This window comes from Chiroxiphia lanceolata, chromosome 3, assembly GCF_009829145.1.
Source record: "Chiroxiphia lanceolata isolate bChiLan1 chromosome 3, bChiLan1.pri, whole genome shotgun sequence".
Lineage (NCBI taxonomy): Eukaryota > Metazoa > Chordata > Aves > Passeriformes > Pipridae > Chiroxiphia > Chiroxiphia lanceolata.
Genome location: NC_045639.1, coordinates 41,582,389 through 41,604,729, shown reverse-complemented (window position 1 = coordinate 41,604,729; position 22,341 = coordinate 41,582,389). Strand labels below are relative to the sequence as shown.

The following is a 22,341-nucleotide window of genomic DNA, read 5'->3' as shown; positions in this document are numbered from 1 at the left end:
AGTAGAAAGTGATGTTGATAGGTAGGCTAGAAGCAAAACTGATCTAAACTTTTTTTTTTTTTTTTAAATATATTCCTGATTTTTTTTTTCCAGGAGAGGGACTCCTATGCTGTGTTATAAGTTGTTCCTTGAAGACTGATGGTTTGGTAGACCTCTAAGCGCACTGCACGATTTTCTAACTTCTTCTGGCCTCATTTGGCACTGGGGAGGTTTTAGCTGATCCTGGGACTGGCTGCACATGGAGCCAATTTCAGCAAGTCAATGTTGGTTTTACCTTCTCCTGCAACTTTATTTACTTCTGCATTTTCTACTTGGTGGGTGATTTTCCTGTACTGCATCATCAAGTTTTGCCTTGGGAGGATGTTGTCAATCCTGTGGTGCTCCCTTGACAGGAAGACTTTCTTCCCTTCTGACCAGACTTTCCTCCTCCTGCTATCACTTGTCCCTACCCAATAGCCACTTGCCTTCCCAGATACTGTTACAGTTCACTGATGGTGATGTAAGCATGTGTGTTGTGTGCATATGTCTCTAATCTCTGTAAGATTCTTGCTCCTGTGCTGTGTGAAAGGATAAACCTTCTGGGCTCCTTCCTTTGTACTGTTCCCAGCTTTGCATGGCAAATTTTCTTCTTTTTCGCCTTCTTAAAAAATACCTCTGTCACACCTACACCATGCTATCTGTCCACACGGTTGTGTAGTGTCCACCACAGTTAGAGCTTCATCATGAAGTTGTAAGAGTGAAGAAGAGAGAGCGCTCAGTCACCTCACTAGTTCAGTTATTTTAGCTTTGCAAGTCTGCAGGAATTGAAAAACTGTTTGCATCAGATGAAGTGCCGTACATCACCAGAACTGCTGTGCAGAACTGCCCTCCCTGTTTTTTACTTCTGTGCCAGTTGTAAGCTCTGTGCATGGGAACCTTCTGGTAGCTTCAGTTGCCCCCTAAGGTCTGTTGGGTTGACTTAATTTCCATCGGTGATAGATCATGTTCTCTGATGTGAGGAGAATGCACAGGTCATTTTGAGTATTTGCCTTACTACCTTACTTAGGGCCCTTTCATACTGCTCTGATTTTATTTTTTTAAGAGCTTAACACAGAATTTTAACACTGTTCTCTGTGGTAGGAAACCTGTCTTTGACTGTGCTACATGAGATGAGCCAAAATATGATTATGGGATTCTTAAAATACAGCTAGTACCACTGCTGCTATTATAGCTAGATATAATGAAGGTGTTATGGAGCCCTATTTTTTTTTTTAATTGTAGTTATCTTGTTTAGTTGATCCATTTTATTCTGTGTGCTACGCCTTCACAAAACCTGCAGCAGTGGGCTTGCAGCTGAGGAGCAGAACTAAGAGAGGATGTTCCCTGGCATCTGAGGAGGACTCTGCCTTCAGAGGGACTCTTCTCACAGCCAGCTTCCTCTACCCCAAGGGGCTTTTGAAGGGAAACTCCACATGTCTTATCAAATGTCATAACTCAAGCCTTGATAATAGGATTGTCTTATTTTCAGCTAGTCCCACAGCTGGGTTTGTGTTTCGATGAGATCATCATCTCGGCTTTCTCAAAGAAGTTGGCTATAGTCTTTTGTGAGAGGCTAAGACAAGTCATAGGTGAAGGAAGAGGTCTGCCTCATCTTTTGTTATCTGACTGATTAGGAGGCTCAGCTTTCTTTTTGTAGATAGGTGTTTTCCTCTCCATTTTGTCTTCTACCTGGGGTTAATTTCATTCCTTTGTTCTCTGCCTAGGGCTGAAGGGTAGACTCCATGGGCAAGTAGCTTTATTTCTTTTTTTCTCACTCTTGGTAGCAACTCTAGGAGTAACCGTGTACTGAAAGCTTGATTCTGATCCCACTGGGTCTGGTGGGGACCCCTGTTGGAGAGAGGAAAAAGGACTTTTGCAAAGTCTTCTCCTACACTGTAGGCACTGGCCTTCCTTGTGAAGAACAAGAGGGGTTAAAAACACAGCAGGGAAAGGAGAAAGCAAGTCTTCCATCTTGAAAGACAGAACCACTGCTGGCAACCTGAATACTTTGGAGCAATTTTAGAGGCATTTTTTTTTGTCCTTCCAAACAGAAGGAGAAAGTCCTAGCAGAAAGATGAGTAACACTTGCTTGAGTACCCACGTGTGCAGTGTAATGAGGAATCTGTTTTTCCCTGCTGAGCATCTGGTTCCCCCTGCTTGCTTGAACAGCATCCAGTGGGATGTAGCAGCCTATAAAGCCCAGGCTACATCTGTGCTGATTCCTCTGGGTATGCACACAATGAGATTTATTTCTCTTTAGAGAAAAATGACCAGCTGCCCCAATCAATGTAGAATACTAAATTTGTTTGTATATAACGAAGAGAAATAGCTAGCAACAACATCTAGGGACAGACTCTTTCAGCCAGTGAAGTAAAATGGATGTTATTCTTAGGAGAATAATTGCGGCTGCTGTGGGCAAGCCCTAGTTTTTTTGCACACCAGACAGATGTGGCAGAAGAATGGGCATCTATTAATGCATCAGAAAATCTGGGAAAAGTATTAGGTAGGATATGTGAACTGCTCCTGCTGTTGAGCTGTTTGACTGTGCCTTTGTTTTCAGTCTGATGCTCCTGTTTCGGGTAGCAGCTGATGCAACAACTGCCTCAACTACCCTGCAACATCAGCTGGCATAAGAGTGATGGGAAATGCGGCACTATGTGAATGGTTGGTTCAAACAGCCAGTTTTGCGCTCTGAATAGTGTGTTACAGGACCAGATTTCTCAATACATGGCAATGAAAAGTGAGCTTGGAATCATTAAAGATGCTATCAGCATTCCCAAGTGGCTGTGAACTGATTGTTTCTGTTGGAGTGATAGGAAGCTGAACATGAGCCAGCAGTGTGCCCAGGTGACCAAGAAGGCCAATGGCATCCTGGCCTGGATCAGGAACAGTGTGGCCAACAGGTCCAAGGAAGTGATTCTTCCCTTGTACTCAGTGCTGGTGGGGTCACACCTTGAGTGCTGTGTCCAGTTCTGGGCCCCTCAGTTCAGGAAGAATATTGAGGTCCTGGAGCAGGTCCAGAGGAAAGCAACTAGGCTGGTGAAGGGACTGGAGCACAAGTCCTATGAGGAGAGGCTGAGGGAGCTGGGGCTGTTCAGCCTGGAGAAGAGGAGGCTCAGGTGAGACCTCATCACTCTCTACAACTCCCTGAAAGGAGGTTGTAGCCAGGTGGGGGTTGGTCTCTTTTCCCAGGCAACTATCAGCAAGACAAAAGGGCATGGTCTTAAGCTGTGCCAGGGGAGGTTTAGGTTAGATATTAGGAAGAAATTCTTTACAGAGAGGGTAATCAGACATTGGAATGGGCTGCCCAGGGAAGTGGTGGATTCTCTGTCCATAGAGGTTTTTAAGACAAGACTGGATGTGGCACTTAGTGCCATGGTCTAGTAACCGCAGTAGTAGTGGATCAAGGATTGGACTTGATCTCAGAGATCCCTTCCAACCCAGCTGATTCTATGATTTTATATATAAAATGCAAAACTATACTGAGGTGCTGCCTCATTGCTATTGCAGGCATTAAAAAAACCCCTTATTAATAATTCTTATAAAAAATTGTGAAGTGTCATCTAATGTTCTGATTTTTCTGCAGACCTCCTAATTGGGGCTAGTGGCTGGCAGCACTGCAGCAGACAAGAGCCATCTCAGTTTAGAGTTCTTAGTGTATGCAAGAGCTGAGAAGGATGATGAGTTTTTATAGTCATATAGGTATAACTCTTTAAGAGTCAGTGAAGACAAGTGCAGTCACCCAGCAACCCATGAGTCAGTGAGAAATGTTGTTGGTGAGCTGAGGTCATACAGATGTTGGGAAAGTGTGCTTCTGGTTCTGCCTCTTGATAAATTCTGTGTGGGGAAGCACATGTATTGAAGCAATACTTAACATAAAGCAACAGTGAAGAAATATTGCTAGAAGAGCAGCAAATTGATGGAACGAAATTTCTCTCTCTGATGGTTCAGCACTTGGTGCATAATTCTGAGTTCTCATTCATATTCCCATTCATATGGGAACCCTTGGAGAACTCTGTAGATTGAAATGTGCAGAGGGCCCAATGCTTCTGCGCCTTAAAGTACATATCTTGATATTTTTTGTCTCAGATTAGATTAATTTTTGAAGTTGGAAGCTTTCCAAGGTAAGACTCTGCATTTTACTTCTAATTCAGGTGACTAGTTCTGGCAACTGACAGAATTTTCATTTTCAGTGTGAGTTAAGCACAACTCTTCTCCTATTTAGTGTCAAAAGTCCATGCCTCAAGAGTACTATTAGGTTTAGACAGAGAAATTGGATTTTCAGAACATCAGTTCAGCAGACATTTTGTGTTTTTATAATTGTTTAACTAACTTTCTCATAATACAGAAGTTTTCTGTGGGCTGCATTATCCAAGGAAAAATCAGAGTTTGTTTAGAAAACCCTGAACTATGTTTAAAGGATGATTTTGCTTCCCATTACAGAGATGTGCTGCTGTGAAAATCTCATTGTTTAAAGTCCCATGGATCATTGCACAGAGATGAAAAGGAACTTACGTACTTGACTGAAAAATTGCTTTTCTGGTATGGTGATACTCAGATATAGCCCAGACAGGCTTATGAACAGATCACATAGAATGAAAATCTTTATCTAATGTCTTCCTTGATTAGATAGAATCAAACTTTGTGGTAAAGAATTTCAGAAAACAAAAAGTGCTGGTTTACCTTAGTGCATTCATGCTATCTAGCCCTGAATGTTCCTAACTGAGCAGAAGTCCAAGACCAGCAACAGTGTGTTCTTGTCCTGGTAAAAATCTGCACATGATATCTGTAAGGAATGAATCTGTTGATTTTACTCAAGAAAACTTTGGGTACAAGCATATTTTCTTTTTTCCTTTTTTTTTTCTTTAGTCCCAGTTGTATATGTCTAGCTTAAAGCTGTCTCTTGTTAAGTATAGTTTTATTCAGAAGCTTTGTTTTCTGGTTTGTCTTCAAAACTTTCTGAGATATACCCACTGAGGGAACTGTAAAGATACAAGGAAGTTATTGATTGATTTTTTTTTTTTTTTATGTTGTAGATTTCTTCCCTAAAGGCCCAGCAAAGTCCCTAGACTTAAGATTTTTGGTGGATTTTTGGCTTGATGTAGACTGTCACAGATGTTTACACTAAATGTTCCCGAAGTATCACGTCTGGTTCCTTTTGCAAAGGACTGGACAAAAGCTTTTTTTGAAGGTCAGCTTTTGTTTGCTGTTAAAAGCAAGATTAGAAGTGTAGGGCTTGGTTTAGATATTTTCATCATCTCAGACAGTACAGCTTCTTGTGACTTGAGAATTGGAGGAGGAATCATATTAGAAGACATAAGATGGTAAAACCCATGCTCTGTGCAGGCTGTGATCACTAGAATGAGGTTATCCTTTGCAGGCAGTGTCCTTACTCCTGGCCAAATTCAAACTGTAAACTGTTTAAATCTGCTGATTTTTATCTAGGAGGGAATACATATTCATATGAATTGAGGGTTCAGCCCGTCATGCCTTCTCATATGCATACAATATTGAGTGTGGGCTTCTAGGATGTTGCTCTTGAATTAGAAATTCAAATTGGAGTAACTTTAAATTATTCCGATTTGTGCTTAGTTTTAAAGAAACTAAAGTGCTTTTTGCTTAAGCACTATATTGTGGTGTGGAGATAGGGAGTTAAATAATAAGATCTTTAGTAATTTTTTAGGTGGCAGTAATGTAAAGGAGAATATTTGCTGTTAAAGGACTCTTGTCTTTCATGATCTTCAGGCAGGGATCAGAGATGGTAGCTTAGTGTCTCTATGAAAAATAAGAATTTTCAGTACAGGATTTGTTTTACACTGGTACCATATGTGTGGTATATTCTATTGTGCAGATATGGAAACTGCATTCTGACTACATTTTTTGTTACTCTGTATATTTTATTACTTATACAGGAACTGTTTCTGTTTAAGCAGTATGTATATTTGTATATCTCGAATGTGTAGAACAGCATGACTTGCCTTTTGCCCGTTTGCATTCTTTTAATTTTTTCTTAGGAAGCAAAACATAAATACATAATAGCCTGGTATGCAAAGGAAAGTATACTAGAAAAGTAGAAGGAAAGACATTCAGAAATGTGCCTTCCTTTAGTAGAAAGCCATTCTTCCCAGTATTGTGCTAGTCAGCCTTCCTCTAAACAAAGCCACTTCCATAGTATCTGTAATTCCTGCCTGCAAATCATAACTTCTTGAAATATTCTTTAAAAGGCATTTTAAACATTATCTATTATATCATGACATTTAATGTCCTCCGCAGTCATGTGGGAAGCCTGTGATAGAGTGAGGAATGTGTGAACCAGACCACTTGTTTCCTAGTCTTCTTCCGTTGCATTGAATTGGCTTCCTTTATTTAGCTTGCACACCATTCCCAATTACGAACATCATCATCTCGGCAGGTTCTGTGTTATTACAATTCAACACACTCGGTAGCTATTTTTTTTTAAGGTCAGTAAAATGAGGTAAGTAAGGGGCAGTGGCTTGCCTGAAGTGTTTAGATCTTAAAATTTTTCCCATTGTCTCTTGTTACATGCCAGATCAGCCTGAGCTCCTGCACATGCAGCATTCCCACATCCTCCTGCAACTCTCCAGCTGAAGTCCATGTTATGTCATAGTATTACTTCCTTCATCATCCAGAAATTACATAATTCCTCAGCTCCTGCTTTCCTGTTTTGGTCTAGCATGTATACAGTGAGAGCCTAGCATACAGCAAGTCTACATTCCTTTTCTTCTGTCCTCATTACAGATCCTAGTGTGTGTAAGTCCACTGCAAGTCATTTAAATGAATGTGGCATCTGCATGAATGAAAAACTTGCACATGATGTATAGATTGCTGTGGGTTCTGCAAGTGTTAAAAACCTTTATTTTCCTGCATATTTAGTCAGTTAAATTTGCGTTAATTGAATTTCTGTCTTATTCTAGCCCTTCCATCAACTGGGTCAAGAACTTTGCTTTCTCTGTGATGGAGTTAGCTTATACTGAATTTGAGAAGTAAGTTCTAAATGGTCCTTATAATAGATTGCTAAGATTGTGAGGACAAGCTGCCAAATTCTTGATTAGCTGTTCTGTCAGAGAAGAATAGCAATGAGTCAAAACTATGGATGTCTTCCAAGGCAAGAATTTAGTGTTATTCCAAGGAGCTCTTTCTAAAGCCATTTACCCTTGTAGTAATAACTAAAGCAGCTTTTAAGCAGACAGAATACCCCTCTTAAAATGAAATATGATGCTCCAGGGTGCTTGTAAAAGAAAATACTCTTTCTGGTTCAAGTCACATGTAACAGATCATGATTGTTAAAGCTCTTTGTCGGTAGAATGAATCAGTATTGACTGCCTGGTTTCTCTTGCGGGTCATTAGCTTGTCAGTTAATTGGAAAGCTTGTGAGGGGCTTCTCTGTGGTGGTGTTTTGTGGTAGAAGAAAACAACCTGGGAATAAATGTAGTTAAAAGCTGTTTGTAGTTCATAACTATGGCTGGTTCTTACATGGTTTTGATTGCTGTGTGTGCATCGTATGTTGGGCTAATCTCTAAAAGGGATAAAGGATTTCTATGGTGTAGCTCTGAAGGCTAACAAGGGTTTGAAAAAGGATTCTACTGTGAAATTCATACCATAAATAATACAAATACACTTGTAAGAGTCTGTACGAATGCTGCAACTGTAACAAAAGGATTCTTTAGATTCAAGTCTGTGGTTAATGCAGCTATCAGTAGTTTTGGTCAAATTAATTACTTACTAGTGATACCCTTTATTGATATAGGTCAGTTTAATTTAAAAAAATCCCTTAAAATTATAGCTCTGCAAAATTCTCTTAAAACTATAATTCTTCTGTCATTGAAGCAGCAGCATTTGATTCTTTATTTACCTTTCTTTCAGTGAATTGATAGAGACTCAAAAAAGAAATCTGTGTATTAAAGAGGGTGTTGTTTCCCACTGAGCACCTGGTCCTGAAAGTCTGGGTGGGCTTGTGCATCCTTGTTAGCAATGCAGACTTAGTTTGTAATGCTGTTTTGGATGTATTGTTTTAAACGAAGTAAAAAATTGAGCTCTCTTCCCATTAGCTATGTGAGTTCTGTAGAGCAGTGAAACGCTGTATGAACCCCGGGCGGGGAGGCTTTCTTTGAGGAAAGTAAACAGATAAGGGGAAGAGCACATGGAAGGGATTTGTAAAATAGAGTTGCCATCTATATACTGTTGTTCTTCTGGCTATAACTGCACTTTACATTTTGTTATGACCTAGGTCTTTAGAGTTGAATTTTATGAGGCATTTTCAGCACAATTGGGTCAGTCACCCATTAGTCATTCAATTACACACTGCAGCCTTGCTGCTCCCCCTTGACATCTGTACACAAAGCTCAGCTTTTTTTTACATAACCTGACCAGCTCAGATGCCAATTGTGGGAGATGCTGAAAGTCACTGGGAGCTCCAAAGCACGAGAAAAGAAGTGGCTAAATAGTTCATTCCCCCTGGCATGCCCAGAGGCAAGCAGGAAGCTGATAATGGCATCATACACATGTAATACTTTCTGTTTTGCACATATATTGCTGTAGAAAAGGGAGAAATTTGAGACTGCTGTGTGGGAAATGTAATTAAACCACTTTTACGTAGCTAGCTAGCTTCATTTCTGTTTGTTGCCTTACACAGGCATTGACTTACACTGTCATGAGCTGTTTCTGAGGGGCTGCCTCATCTGGAGCTGGAGGGACCTCTGCATCCTGGGGTGGTAATGAGGTGATTGGCCTTGCTGGGCTGTAGATCGAAAAGGTGTGTGCTCCATGAAGCAGACTATTAGGGAAAGCAATGCAAACAGCTGTCTCATTAATGTGATTAAATGATATGCTGAAATCTGCCTCTGAGGCTGTTTCACTCCTGTGTGCAGCTGGGTAAGATGGTCCAGCCAGCCTTTCTGTAGGTGATCAGCAGTTGAGTGCAAGTCCAACTTCAGGTGCTTTGGGATTCAGACTCCTATAAATGCTGACTCTTGAAATAGGGCTCAGTAAATGCTGTGCTTGGAAAATAAGAAAGAGCATGTTCTCAAAAGAAAAATAAAATGTATAGAGGAGGTAGGCAGCAAGAAATGCTTACATGTCAAAACAGGCACTCAATCTTAACATGCTTTCTGAATAACAGTGAGTTGTGTTTCTTCCACCTGTAAAATGAATACAACGCTGTCTTATCATACAAGAGTATCACTGAAATAAACCCAGTGATGTTTCTGAAATGTTTGGATGTTTCAGTGTCGAGGACTAAAGAAAAGCTCAGAAATAAATTAATAGCTCTTATTTGGGAAGAATAGTAACAGTAGGTTGTGAAAGAAGTACAGTTTTTATAACACAGGTAAAAGGGAAAATTGAAATGCTGCTGATGGGGAGTTCTGACTGTCATGTACACAGAATTGAGGTGTCTGACAGAAAAGAAAATAGTGTGTGATAAAGTGATTGAACACTGTATAAAAGTGTATGCCTCCTAAGTAGGAGGGAGGGAAGTATTAAGTTGCAAAAATAATCTCTATCCTAACTCCTGATGTTTGATTTGACTTGAATTTTTTGCACATTATGTTAAAAATGCAAATCATTAATTTATTTACAGGAACCAAAGGTATAGATTTACACTAGATTCGATAATATAAAAGTAGTGAACCTACTTGTTTATAAATGTGGAAGAGAACCTCGACTTTGTTCGTATAAGTGTGAGTGTGATACTTCAATTTCAGCCCACTGTTGAATGATTTTGGTAAATATTTGGTAGGTTTTAAGGATCTAAAGAAACTGAGTAATGGTATTTCACATACAGTTACCTTGAGAACAAGTGACTGTAGTTGAACTTTTCCTGGCATTGAAAACTGGAGAAACAGTTGAAAGCTGCAAACTGTTTTTGTCAGAAATGCCTTTGCATTAAATATTTGGATTACAGTCTAGCGAAGCACCTGTCCTGGGCACTGCCAGAGACTTCTAAGACATGATTACACAAATAATCTTAATTGTGTCTCAGATGGTAAGTAAAATCCATATACTCACAAATAACTGTAAAGGTCATATTGGTTAGTCACTAGCAACACTGAAACTAGGTGTGTAGTTTTTCTCTTGCTATTGGCTCTGTTGTGTTAGTACAAGTCATCTTAAAGCCTTATCTCCATATGAAAACGTGTCTTGTGTAGCAGCCTGTGTTGAGCAGAAGTCAACTTTATTTTATTTTAATCCCTTCTAGCCTTCAGGAAAAGGAACGGTTGTTCAGCATGTCCATTAAAGAAACTACTGCCAAAGTAAGTACATGTTTTCAGTTCTTCAGAATATTTACAGAAGCAGATCATAGTAAATTGTCCATGTTTTAGAAAGTTTATTTTGCAGTGTTCCTTCTAAAAAGACTTTGTACGTAAGTATTTTCAAACATACACTGAAAAGCCCTCCTCAACTTTATATTTGAGCAGGCCACTGAGATTATAATACTTAAGGAAGGAGGGTTCGAGACATACTGAAACTTGAAACCATGACACCGTTAAAAGCTTAACAAAAACCAATATTTATTACCAAGAGGTGGCCAACAAAATGAACAAACCCAAAAGGGAGGAAGGAGGAGAGAAATAAGCCCTCAGCACGACCTCCCCAGTTACCCAGCTGTTGCCCATAAAGTTATCTTACCGACCTAGCATGCCTATAATTACCCATAGCAGAAGCTGCATCCTTGGAGAGTCAGTGAGTTCACAAACTGGCAGGTGTCCCTGCCAAAAGGCAACGTTGTCCTTGGTGTGAAGATAGCTGCCTTCCAAGAAAGCACTATCTACTTTTATACCATTAACTGAGTGACCACAATGTCCCAGGTGTGGCCAGCACCGCCCAGCCCGAGGCCCTCAGTCCCACCCCCTGGTTATGTAAGTGCATCTCTTCTGCACATGCATGAGAACTTTGGAAATCCCCTCACGCACGTGCAGTATGCCTTGGGGGTCTTTCTTAATTGAGTCTGGGGATGCTACTTCATCCTCCTCCTCCTCAAATTCTCCTTCAAGCGACCTTGGAGGACAATTAGCCAATCACAGAACACCAATTAAAACAGTTTATACAGAAGGTCTCCCTCCGAGGACAAATTCGCTGTTCTGTCAGTGAACTTGGCAGGGAGAATATAAACTACTGCAGGTGGCTGGGGCCAAACACAGGCCAAAAGTATCAGCATAAATTCATCCTGGTACAGAAGTGGATGGAGTAATTTCTTCTTTCTCAGCTTTTTTGCTAGTGATCAGTCCTCTTGCTCAGGTCTCTGTTCAGGAACAGACTCCTCAGCTTCGTGAAATAAAAGTGAGCTCTGGTCATAGCTGAATGTTTTCACTCTTAATAAAGAACCTCTTTCTTTCCTACCTAACTGGCTTTGTTGGTGTGAAGGGAGAAGCATAAACTAAGCACCTCATTTCCCTGCCCTTTCACTAATAATCTAGCTAGCAATCTCATTCTCACACTCCTTTAAAAATACAAAGAAAAGTGATATGGCATATTTAATATAACTTCTGTTTCTAACTGGAAATGTTACTACTCTTCCTTTAACTTTCTTATTTCTCTTGGCCTCCTTTCAAGAAGGAGAATACTAAAGTTTTCTTTTTCTTTTGGAGTAGCTCAGTGAGCCACACAGCATCTTTACTCCGTGCATGTTCTAGGAAAAAAAAGATCCACTTACTCTAGCTAATTCATCTAAGTAAGTTCATCTATATGAAACAGGGAGTGGAAAATATTTCTGGGTTTTGATCAATAATCAATTTATGGTCTGAAATAAACTTATTTTTCATGTTCTTTCTCTAGTAGCACTCACCTAAATCAGTAAAAGTTTTATCCTTTATAATCTGTTCTTCCTAATCATCTTGACCTATGCTTTTAGTATGCACTGTTAAAAAGATTGTCCTTCCTTCTCTTCTACTTTGTTTTGAGCTTATTTTCTCTATTCCTTGCTTATGCTCACATATTGAGAAAATTAGTATAAGACTATTATAACATGATGCTTCCTCCTGTATTTTTTAAGTGACTATGAATAAAGTATCAAGGAAATTATTGCAACTGACATACAGGTCATCTACTGAAATGAACAAGTCATTCAGTACCTCAAAGCTATTTGCAAACTAAAACAGAAGTTAGAGAATTTGCCTTCTCCCCAGAAAATGTGCCTCTTGAGGTTTTATTTTTACAACCGTAGTGTCTGGATACTTTTTCAATAAGAGCTGAAACACTGGGTAACAACAGAGAAGTCTGCAAGGTAGAATTTCAGAGCTTGCTTATTTCTTTAAATTTTCAATAGATAAAATATTACTTCAATTTCATTCTATTTCTGTGTGATGGGTTTTATTTATTAGAGAAGATAAATATGAAGCATGTAATGAGACTCCTCCAAATAATTTACTATGTAGTTTATTCAGATCGTCTCATCCTTTTATTTTCATCTCAAAATAAATAGAGCTGGTCTTTTAAAACTTTTTATTGTATGGAGAAGACACTCATTTGTCAAAAGTCTTTTCTTTCCCTCTGTGCCACTGGCATTTCTATGGCCTTTTCTGCCTCATCTGTGTTGTTTTCAGCCGTGGCTGCAAAAGCTGAGTTTTGCCTGCTAATGAAGGGAACAGTGTCTCTTATTCACACCTTCCTTCAGAAATTATTATCTGCTTTCACTAATGGCAAGATTATACTGTGTGGGAAGCCAAGTGGACTGTTCCTTCCTTCAGGCAGTGTTGAGAGAATTTCTTTATCTTTTCCAAGGTGCTATTGTAAAGCAATCTGAAGGTTACTCAAAATTCTTTTTTCTTGAGATGATTGGAGGAAGAGTAAATTCCAGTGCTTTAGTTGCTGTCCTTGTCCCTGTATTTGCTGCTCTAGATTAACATCATATGCTGGAAAGATGGAAGAGGATGACAGTGAGCAAATTTGCTTTTGATATTTTGCTGCTTTTCATCTTGATTCCACACGTCTTTGCTATCCAGCTTCCTACTGGTTTCAGATAGACTGCTTCTTTGAGAAGGGTTTGAGTCTGAACAGAGATTTGTAAGGTATATTCCCAAACAAGAGGCTTTTTTTTTTTTTAAGTCTACTTTAAAAAACCCTCACAAACCATTGAAGAGGATTTTAAAATAGATACAGTAATACTTGGCTGTAAAAAAAACTTCCCTGGAACTGAAAGGGAGTTTTTTCAGACTTCAAGCTTGTTGGTCTATGGGACTCAGCAGAGCTGAACACTGAGAACAGGGAAAGGTCATCACTGGGGCCCCAGGCACCTGCGGTCAGACTGGGTAGAGGAGGATGGCGTGTTCACTGGGAGCAAAGAACACTGGCATTGTGAATGTTCACCATCTTTGTTAGTGAAGAAATAACCTTTCCTTAGTGGCCAAATAAGCTCCTGTAATGAATAATAGTATCTGTTATTAAGATAAAACCATTAGAAAAAATGAGAAGAACTTGAGCTTGTAGAATAGACCTCATGCAACGTGGAAGTAGGGCTATTAGTTTAGGGGATATTACTTTACCTTTCCCAGTTGCTCATTTAGTTTTGTTGAACTATGCCATATGATAGGCCTGAAGATTAATGTTGTTCATTTATCTGCAGAATACATGTAACATAGCTACAAGCAGAGGCTTGGCAATGTTCTTAGCTCATGTTCCAGAAGAATCATCTCTGAGTTGGAGGAACTGCCTTTCAGCCTCTGGTGCCTGCATTTGGTCCATTAATAAAGAGCACCAGCAAACTTTGTTCTGATAGTAGTGCTTACAAACTGGACAGTGTTCACTAGAAACTGATTAAACCTCCCAGCTTATTTTGCATAATTGCCAAACAGCTGTCTAGTCATAATGACTTTAAGTTACTACCAGCATGGGATATATTCATGCAGTTTTCCTGGAGCTGAAAGATTCCCCATCTAATTGCAATTCACTGAGCCATTCAGTGTCCCTAAAGAGAGAGCGCTTCTTAGAAAGAAGTCATTGAAAACTTTCAGATTTATTTTGGAGGTGGGAGACAGAAATGGCCTTCAGGTTCTTTTGGGCACATTTATTCACCTCTGACAGGTTTGGGGATTTAAAAATACTTTAACTGAATTAGTTGGTGAGTCACTTAGAAGGGGGTACTGAAACAAAGTGAGATATGTGGGAATTGAAAAATTGTAATAGGTGCAGAAGTGATGAGATATGTGTTTTTAAATTAATAGGATGACTCTGAAGTCTTTAGATAGTAGCAGTTACTGCTTGGAGGATAGTTCTATTGACTCAAGAAAAAAATATGACCCATTTATGATTAAGAGGTAATCTCAGCTAAACTAAGAGTGTATTATTAATTTAAAAGGTTTTACAGTTAGTGTCAGATCTGAATTAGTATATTTTAATTGTACAGATAATCCATTAGAACTATAATGCTTTTGCTCTTAAAAAGTGAGGTAAGAGATGTGCTTCTGTTAATAAGCATGGCATTTGTTTTTGAGGAGAAAAAAAGTGGAGGAAGGCAGGGAAACTTCTCTCTGGAGATTTCGTTTCACATCACATCTTTTCAGAACTGGCCTCTGCCTATCTTGACTGTTGCTTTACCCTTGGTTCCAATGTTTTCTTAAGTGTCGGCTACAATTTTGAGCAAGGATTTGACATCTGCCTTCAGAATAAGGGTTTTACCTTAGTTCAATGAAAGATTTTTTCTTTTTGTTTATTTTACTTTCTTTCCCAAATGATGCAATGTGGAGTAAACCCCAACAGTTTTGAATATGTGAGAGTTGTATGAACTGTGTATGTTGCACCTCAGTCCTTCTGAGGTGACAATGTACACTGCAACGTAAAGTACAGAAACGGCTGAACTTCCTTGATGTATTTTTTTTCTCTCCTATCTCTCTCCGAGGTTTTAATACCAGTTCTGATTGATCGCTGAGGGGCCTGCAGTTAAAAAGATGAAAAAAAAAACAAAAGAGAGGGCAAGTCAGAAACCTGAATCCCAGTCATCTGTGTCTCATGATTGTGAAACAAAGTACAGTATCAAGCTGGTATAGCCTTATTTATTGCCCATGCAGAAATAAGGCTGCTTTGCCTTTTTTTCCAGTTAAGATGTGGAACAGGGTATATTTTGTGTAAAAATTGCTGTATGTTGTGTTATGGCACTTTAATCTCTAAATGTTGGTTTATTTATGCTCCACTCCAAGCATCACTGTTAATACTAAAATTGTACAGAATTTGTAAAATGGCTTTTCTTCTGTGTGCAGCCCTCAGTACCTAGTAGTGCAGTGTGTCCTCTCTCATACAGGAGCTAATTCTAAAACCTTTCCCTTTTTTTATAGTAGAATGTGTAACAAAGCCTGGAAATTTTGATTCATCTTGGGTATTTCTGTAAAGACATCACTTTTTATTAAGCTTTTTTAACTTGCTGCAGGATGTTATGTCGTGTCTGTAAACTAAGAACATTTGAAGCCCCATTTGAGCTGCCTTACACTTTTACATGGATGAATTCTGTATCATGGCTGTCTGCCTCAATTTAGGTTTGCACGAGTCAGAAACTCTGCAGTACTTTGAGAAGGAAAGTGAGTGATATTGAGACTCAGCTACCAGCTCTACTTGAAGCCAAAATGCTGGCTGTTTCAGGTAAGTCTTAAGTGATGAGAAGGACTAACACTGATAAGGGTTGTATCAGAGCAGTTACTGACCTCTTCATTACAGACTTTTCCTAAAAAGTTGTTGATGTGCTTGTGTGCATGCCTTCAAATCATGGCAAGTCTAGCAGAATGGGGCTGTGTCATGTCTTGTGTAAGGTATTTCAGGCCCCTCTCTGTGGTTTGGAACTACTGGCAGAGAGGATGCTGTGCGGTAGGCAGTAAACATGTGATAGACATGGTATTTTTCCATAGGTGAAATTGGTATATAATTCTCAATAGCTGTTCCTGGACTCTACAAGTTACATGCTTAGAGGTCTCTGGCTAAGTTATAAATGTGTAACTAAGGTATCAAAATTACGAGTGTGGCTTTAAATGACACTTTAAAATGGAATACAATAATTGGCAGCTTCTGCTGTTCAGATCATTAAACAACTATTGCTGGCAGCAAAGGAGCAATTTTGTCCTTGTAGCACTCATGCATGTTATTTACCACCAATAAAACACTGAAATGTGGTTACAGGATCTGATATATAACAGCTTTACATGCCCCAAACTTGGCATTGCTGCACTATTGTCCAAGGAAAAAAGATGAAGCACAGTTCTTTATCTTGAAAGTTGAGAGAGGTAGGTTTCCTAATTCAGCAAATGCTTCACAAATGTTTAAGTAGGTGTCTCTCTGCTAGACACCTGCCTCAGAGAGGAAGCTGAGTAGAAGGGAATCTGGATTGGAGTACAAGGAGTTTTCTGGTATTACACCAAGTAAAGAAAGGCTAAAGGGTTTTTGATACATGTCAAGGTGAGATGATCTAGCTCTCCACAGGTGATTTACCTTCTCAATTATATACAAGAATCTATACTGTACACATGAATTATTTTAAAATGAAACCTTGTGCGGTGTCACATGGTTTGTTTGCCAGAAGTGGATGACATCAGGCTTTAGCAAAATCTGAAAGGAAATCAAGGCCCAGATCTTGTACTGCTGCTGAGCATGATCAGTTTTCTTACTTCTCATAACACCTTTTTGAAATTGAAATTCTCTTTATTTCTCTGTCCGCCTGTAAGAGGTAAGCTGAACAATCGTCCTTCTCTACCCATAGTCTGCCTGAATGTAGGTAATTTTCTCACTCTCAGAAATGGGGGTCAAAGTTTTCCGCAACCATTCTATGGCTTTCTTGAGAACAAAATGTGCAACTGCTTCATGCTGCTAGTAGGAAGCATTTGGCCAGGAAAGCTGTATCTCAGTCTGACACTTTGAGAGAGTGAATGACAACTTAAGGATGGTTTCCAAAACGTTCATAACAGTATTTTATACTTGTTAGCTCTTGAATAAGGTTGGTTGTTTCAGGAATGAATTCCAAAGGCGATTTAATGCTGCTGTTTCTATAAACTGTTTTCACAATACTTTTGCTGTGACTACCTTTCTATGCTTTTAAGGATCTGTGCAAGTTCTTTGTACTGATAAGAAGCACTATTTCTTTTTTCACTCTTGCTCTGAAAAACTCTTCCTTCAGGGAATTTTAGTGACTGTGAATGGTACAATCCTAACTTGTTCCTAAGGCAGAATTCTGGATGGCACCAGTTTGAAAATCAAGGACAAAAGATAATTTAGTGACAGTGGATACTGTAATTTCTTCACCTCCGTTTAAGGTACAGATACTTTTAGTTAATATGGTGGCACTTGCTTGTGTTAAATGAAGAGTTATATGCAGAGGATACAGGGGAGATACAAGAATAAAAAGAAAATTATTTCTCTGAAGACCTGAAAGTAAAAAAAAATCTGAAAAAAATAGAAATATTTCAGTTTTAGAGCATGAAGTGAATAAAATCAGAAAAGGCAGGATACAGAGTGAATTACAACTAGCAGAGAAACAAGTGAGAGGGAAAAGATTTGGTAAATGCAGAAGAAGAAAGAGGAAGGAAGAGATAAAAATAGGTGGGTTTTTATGTTGGTGGTTTTTTTTTTTTCTTTTTAAGACAAAACCAGTGAGCAGTAGATAATATAAAGAAGACTGAATCACTTGGTTTTTGTGTATTCCTCTGGTGTAAATGAATGACCCTTCCTAAATAAGTCATAATTAAGAAGTAGGTCTTAACCTTCTAAATACTGGTTAAGATTTAAGCAAGATACTGTGTGTACATATCCCCTGATCTGCCAGTCAGCTAACAATGTTAATGAGCAACCTGGATATATTGAATCATTAAAAGATGGAAGAATGTTCATTTGGGTAATGTACAATTATTTAAGGACAACCCTGGAACAGCATGACATTCAGCAGGCATTGTAGTGTGGCCATGTAAATATGCAGTAATAATAAAGTCTGATGGTCATAGAGGTTTTCATTTAGTCTGGAAGCATCAGGCAGGGATAAATGTCTGTTACTTCTACTTTTTTTCCATACTAGTTAGATAGATAGATTCAAATAGTTTCCTCAAAACCAGTACTAATAGATACTGAGAACAACTGTTTTTCTCTATATAGTTGTCACATCATTTTTGTTTAACATAGCATTTTTCTTGAGGAAGCAGTAAGAGTTAAGTGACTTTGGAACCGTGTCAAAGTAAAAGGGTAACTGTATCCCAGAAGTTAAATTAGATGAGCTTAAGAATACAGTTAAGTGATAATTAGTTTTCAGAGCTTACATGTGGCATCTAAGTGATGTGATGGCTTGGAAAGCTTTGATATATACTTCAGCCTTTAATGGCTTCCTTAGTAGCTTCAGACAACATTCATCTTCTACATGGATGGTACTTTGTAATCCAAATATATTGATTTAAAGTATTGATGTATTTGCAACAGAAAATATAAGAATACGGTTGATCTTATTTTTAGAGGAAAATACCACAATAAATGCATTGTAAGCATAACAATTCTGTTAGTTCTGTCAATAGAATACATCGGATTTTAAGGCTGTATGATAAATGACACTGTAATGACAATATTGTATACGTAAATGTCTCTCCTCATTATTTTTTTCTGGGAAGAAGTATAAAATTAAATTTAGAAGACAATTTATGACTATTTGGATTATTGAAGGCCATAAATTACAGTGGGTTTAATTAAATCCCAGTGAGATTTCATATGGGAAAAAGAAAAGAAGCCCATACTTACACGTTCAAGAGGTATTTCTATCAACAATTACAATTCAGATCCTTTATATCAACAGCTCACTTCTGATTGACCTGCTGTGACAAATATTCCTGAGATGCTAGTCCAGACTTTTCCTCCAAAGATAATTAGTAGAACCTTATATTGTTCGTGGTTCTTAAGTCAGAAGCTTTAGGTAATTATAGCTAACAAGTACTCCTGATTGCATGAGATGTTACTGTTGACATACACATTAGTAAATACTCATTCATGTAATCTTGTAGTTTGGCATCTAGTAGGTTTTTGGTTGTGTGTTTGTTGTTTTGTTTTTTTTAAATTACAACTGAATACCTTAATGGCAGTGCTTAGAAACCTGCATATTATTATTCTAACAGTTGCTTCTTACAGTAACTCTTAATATGCTTATAAAAATTTTGTCATCGGTTATGGGAAGAACGTGACGGTACATGGTACTCCTTTCTTTTAGCATTCTGTAACTATTTAGCATGAAATTTTTGGAGGGAATAAACTTCAGATGAAATGTTTGGAAACTGGTAAGAAAATTCAAATAGAATGATCTGTAAGCAGGCTGTAGAAATACTATTAAAACTTATTTTCATACCTTGGGCAAGAGTAAATCACAGATGAGAAATGGTGTGTTTCACATTTTTCCTTAGTGAGAAAATAATTTGGTAATAGAAGGGAGGATGCAAACTAAAATGAATTTTAGTCCTGTTATATCTGTTTCCTATATTTGAATAAAAGAGTTTGTTTGATATGTTTCGTAATGTCTTCATAGACTGTGAATTTTTTTTCTCTTGAGAATGCATAGTAGCATGGGACTAGATAGCCAGAAAGTGGCTTAGCAGGGAGCTAAGCAGGCATGAATGAAATGCTGAATTCGTTGTCTATGAGATGCATGTCATTAACTTTCCTTATGTCTTTGCAAATACAAATTAGATCCAAACACAGAAGTTAGAGTGAGGTGACTTGTAGTTTAAATTTTTTTTTTTTTAATCTTAAAACTGTCTGTACTAGTGAGAGACCATGTGTCATCATCCTGTAGTTAGCATTACCTTGATTTCACTATATACTGGCAAGTTGGAGCTGCTTGGAAATGCTGTTGTGGGATGATTTCCAGCAGTAGAACAATAAAGGGTTTTTTTCCTTATGTCAGTGTAGAAGTGTAGTTTATATGTAGCATGACGTAAATACTAGATAGCACATTTCACAAAGCTTCATGTTAGGACTGTTACCTCTTTGGCTGCTCTTTGATGCTCACTTAGGGCAAATTCGGTGTGGCTCAGAAAACAACTATAACAAAAAGAGCCTCCTGCTTTCCAGCTTTGGTGCTAAGTGCTATTGTTGGGACTGAGTATGTTAGAGAGGGGACAGAGCCATCAGGCTGGAAGATGCCAGTGCAGGATGAAGGACATTTTCAGCCATCCATCTGTGTTTTATGTTAATGTGGATGTCTTGTTTTCATATTTGTGCTATAGTTGGTTGTTTCATGCAGAAATATGTATGGACATACAGTTCTTGTCATGATGTTGAGTTCTTCCCCAAACGTGCCACATACAGCTCTCAATTTGTCTGTCACTGAAAGGCAATGGTACTCCTGTTTTTTTAATCTTCTCTGTTTCTGAGAACTGTTGTTTGGTATGTCTTGTCAGATGACATAGCTGGTTCCACACTTTCCAATTCCTGCTTCCCGTAGCAGCCTGAGTTGATGGATCAGGGGCACATGGAGATTAATTCTACTTCATGGCTGCAATGTCTGGCTCCACCATACAATGCTGTGTACTGGTACATCTTCCCACTACAGTTGCTTTATTCTCCATGAAGTAGAATTTGCCACTGTGCGTTGGTGCAAGCGATGTACTTTTTGGCACACCTGTTAACTCACTTGAAAAATAATGCTAGTGAGTCCCCCAAACCAACTCTTAAATGTTCACTCAGACTTCAGACAACTATGTGTTGTGGTTTATCCCCAAGTACTACATGGACACTTTCTGCTCCCAGTGGGGAGGAGAATTGGAAAAAAAAAGTAAAACTCAGGAGTTCAGGTAAGAATAGTTTAATAATCAAAACGGCAATGATAATGAAAAGGAGAGTGAGTGAGGCATAAAACTCAAGACAGGCAAGTGATACATAATACCAATAAAGTGATGCTCACCACCTGCTGACAGATTCCCATCCTATGGGAAACAGTGATTGCCCCCTCCCAGCAACTACTCCCAGTTTATACACGGGGCATGATGTTCTATGGTATGGAGTATCTCTTTATCCAGTTTGGGTCAGCTATCCTGGCTGTGCTCTCTCTCAGCTTCTGGTGCACCTGCTCACTGGCAGAGCATGGGAAACTGAAAAGTCCTTGATTTTAGGGTAAGCGCTACTTAGCAACAACTAAAAACATCAGTGTGTCATCAACATTATTCTCAGCCTCAGTCTAAAACACAGCTCTTAACCAGCCACTAAGAAGAAAATTAACTGTATCCCAGCCAAAACGAGGACACTGTGCTGTTTGTCCTTTTAATCTCAATTCCAAATGAGACTGCTGGATGTTACTGGCTTTCAGCAAATTTCAAAGGTAATTTGTTGTAGCTGAAATTCCAGCATGATATGTGACCAGACAGCAGAAAATCTTTGCTTCTGTTGCAGAAGTCAGTCATGTAGCAACTTTCTTTCTCTCCTGTTACCTAAGCGGCTATCCCTGGAGCAGGAGAGAAGGTCAACTTATCTGTTTGGCACTTCCTTTTCTGGGGTTATGTACTCAAAGGAGACATGGTAGATGGGGAGAGGTGTGAAGGGAAGGTGCTGACACCCCATGGGAGGCTGTGGTCTGGAGGGGATGTGAGAAAACCCCTGTGGAAGGGGACAATGATGTCTCTCTTTCCACTGACTGTCCAGGGAGGCAAGGTGACAGACATCTGAACCTCAGTGCATGCGCTTTTGGGGTCTGCACCTAGGTGGCATGAATATTTCTCTCCTAGGTCTTCCTCTGGTTTTCTTTCTCGACCTGGTTAGTAAAAAGGGGGTTGATGATTTCATGCAGCCCTCAGGATCGTGGGGATCAGTTCTGGGCTGTTTTCCTATTCTCAGCTAGTCCTTTCCTCTCTACTGAACTTGAACTTAATCTCGCCACCTCTGTGAAGGATAACAAAAAATCCTTCTACGGATACATCAATAGCAGAAGGAGGGGCAAGGAAAACCTCCATTCTTTACTGGACACGGGTGGGAATATAGTTGTCAAAGATGAGGAAAAGGCTGAGGTATTTAACACCTTCTTTGTCTTCAACAGTAAGACAGTTTGTCCTGAGGACAGCTGGCTTCTGGAGCTTGTAGAAAGAGATAATCCGAACAGCCCCCCTATAATCCAGAAGGAAACAGGGACCTACTGAGCTGCTTAGATCCCCACAAGTCTATGGGACCAGATAGGATCCACCAAGGGTGATGAGAGAGCTGGAGGAAGAGCTCGCCAAGCCCCTCTCCATCATCTACCAACAGTCTTGGCTCACTGGGGAGGTCCCAGATGGTTGGAAGTTGGTGAATGTCACGCCAATCCGCGAAAAGGACAGGAAGGAAGACCCAGGAAACTACAGGCCTGTCAACCTGACCTCAGTACCTGGCAAGGTTATGGAA

General features: G+C 39.2%; 1 protein-coding gene across 3 annotated transcripts in view; it reads left to right on the top strand.

Annotated features, from left to right (window-relative positions):
- The window catches only part of DISC1 (DISC1 scaffold protein), a 187,675-nt gene that overhangs the window by 65,973 nt on the left and 99,361 nt on the right, over positions 1–22,341 (top strand). For all 3 annotated transcript variants that reach the window (XM_032683964.1, XM_032683962.1, XM_032683965.1), the window contains exons 7-8: positions 10,235–10,289; positions 15,501–15,603. In XM_032683964.1, coding sequence (XP_032539855.1) covers positions 10,235–10,289; positions 15,501–15,603 — 158 coding nt within the window. The remainder of the gene's footprint in view (positions 1–10,234; positions 10,290–15,500; positions 15,604–22,341) is intronic.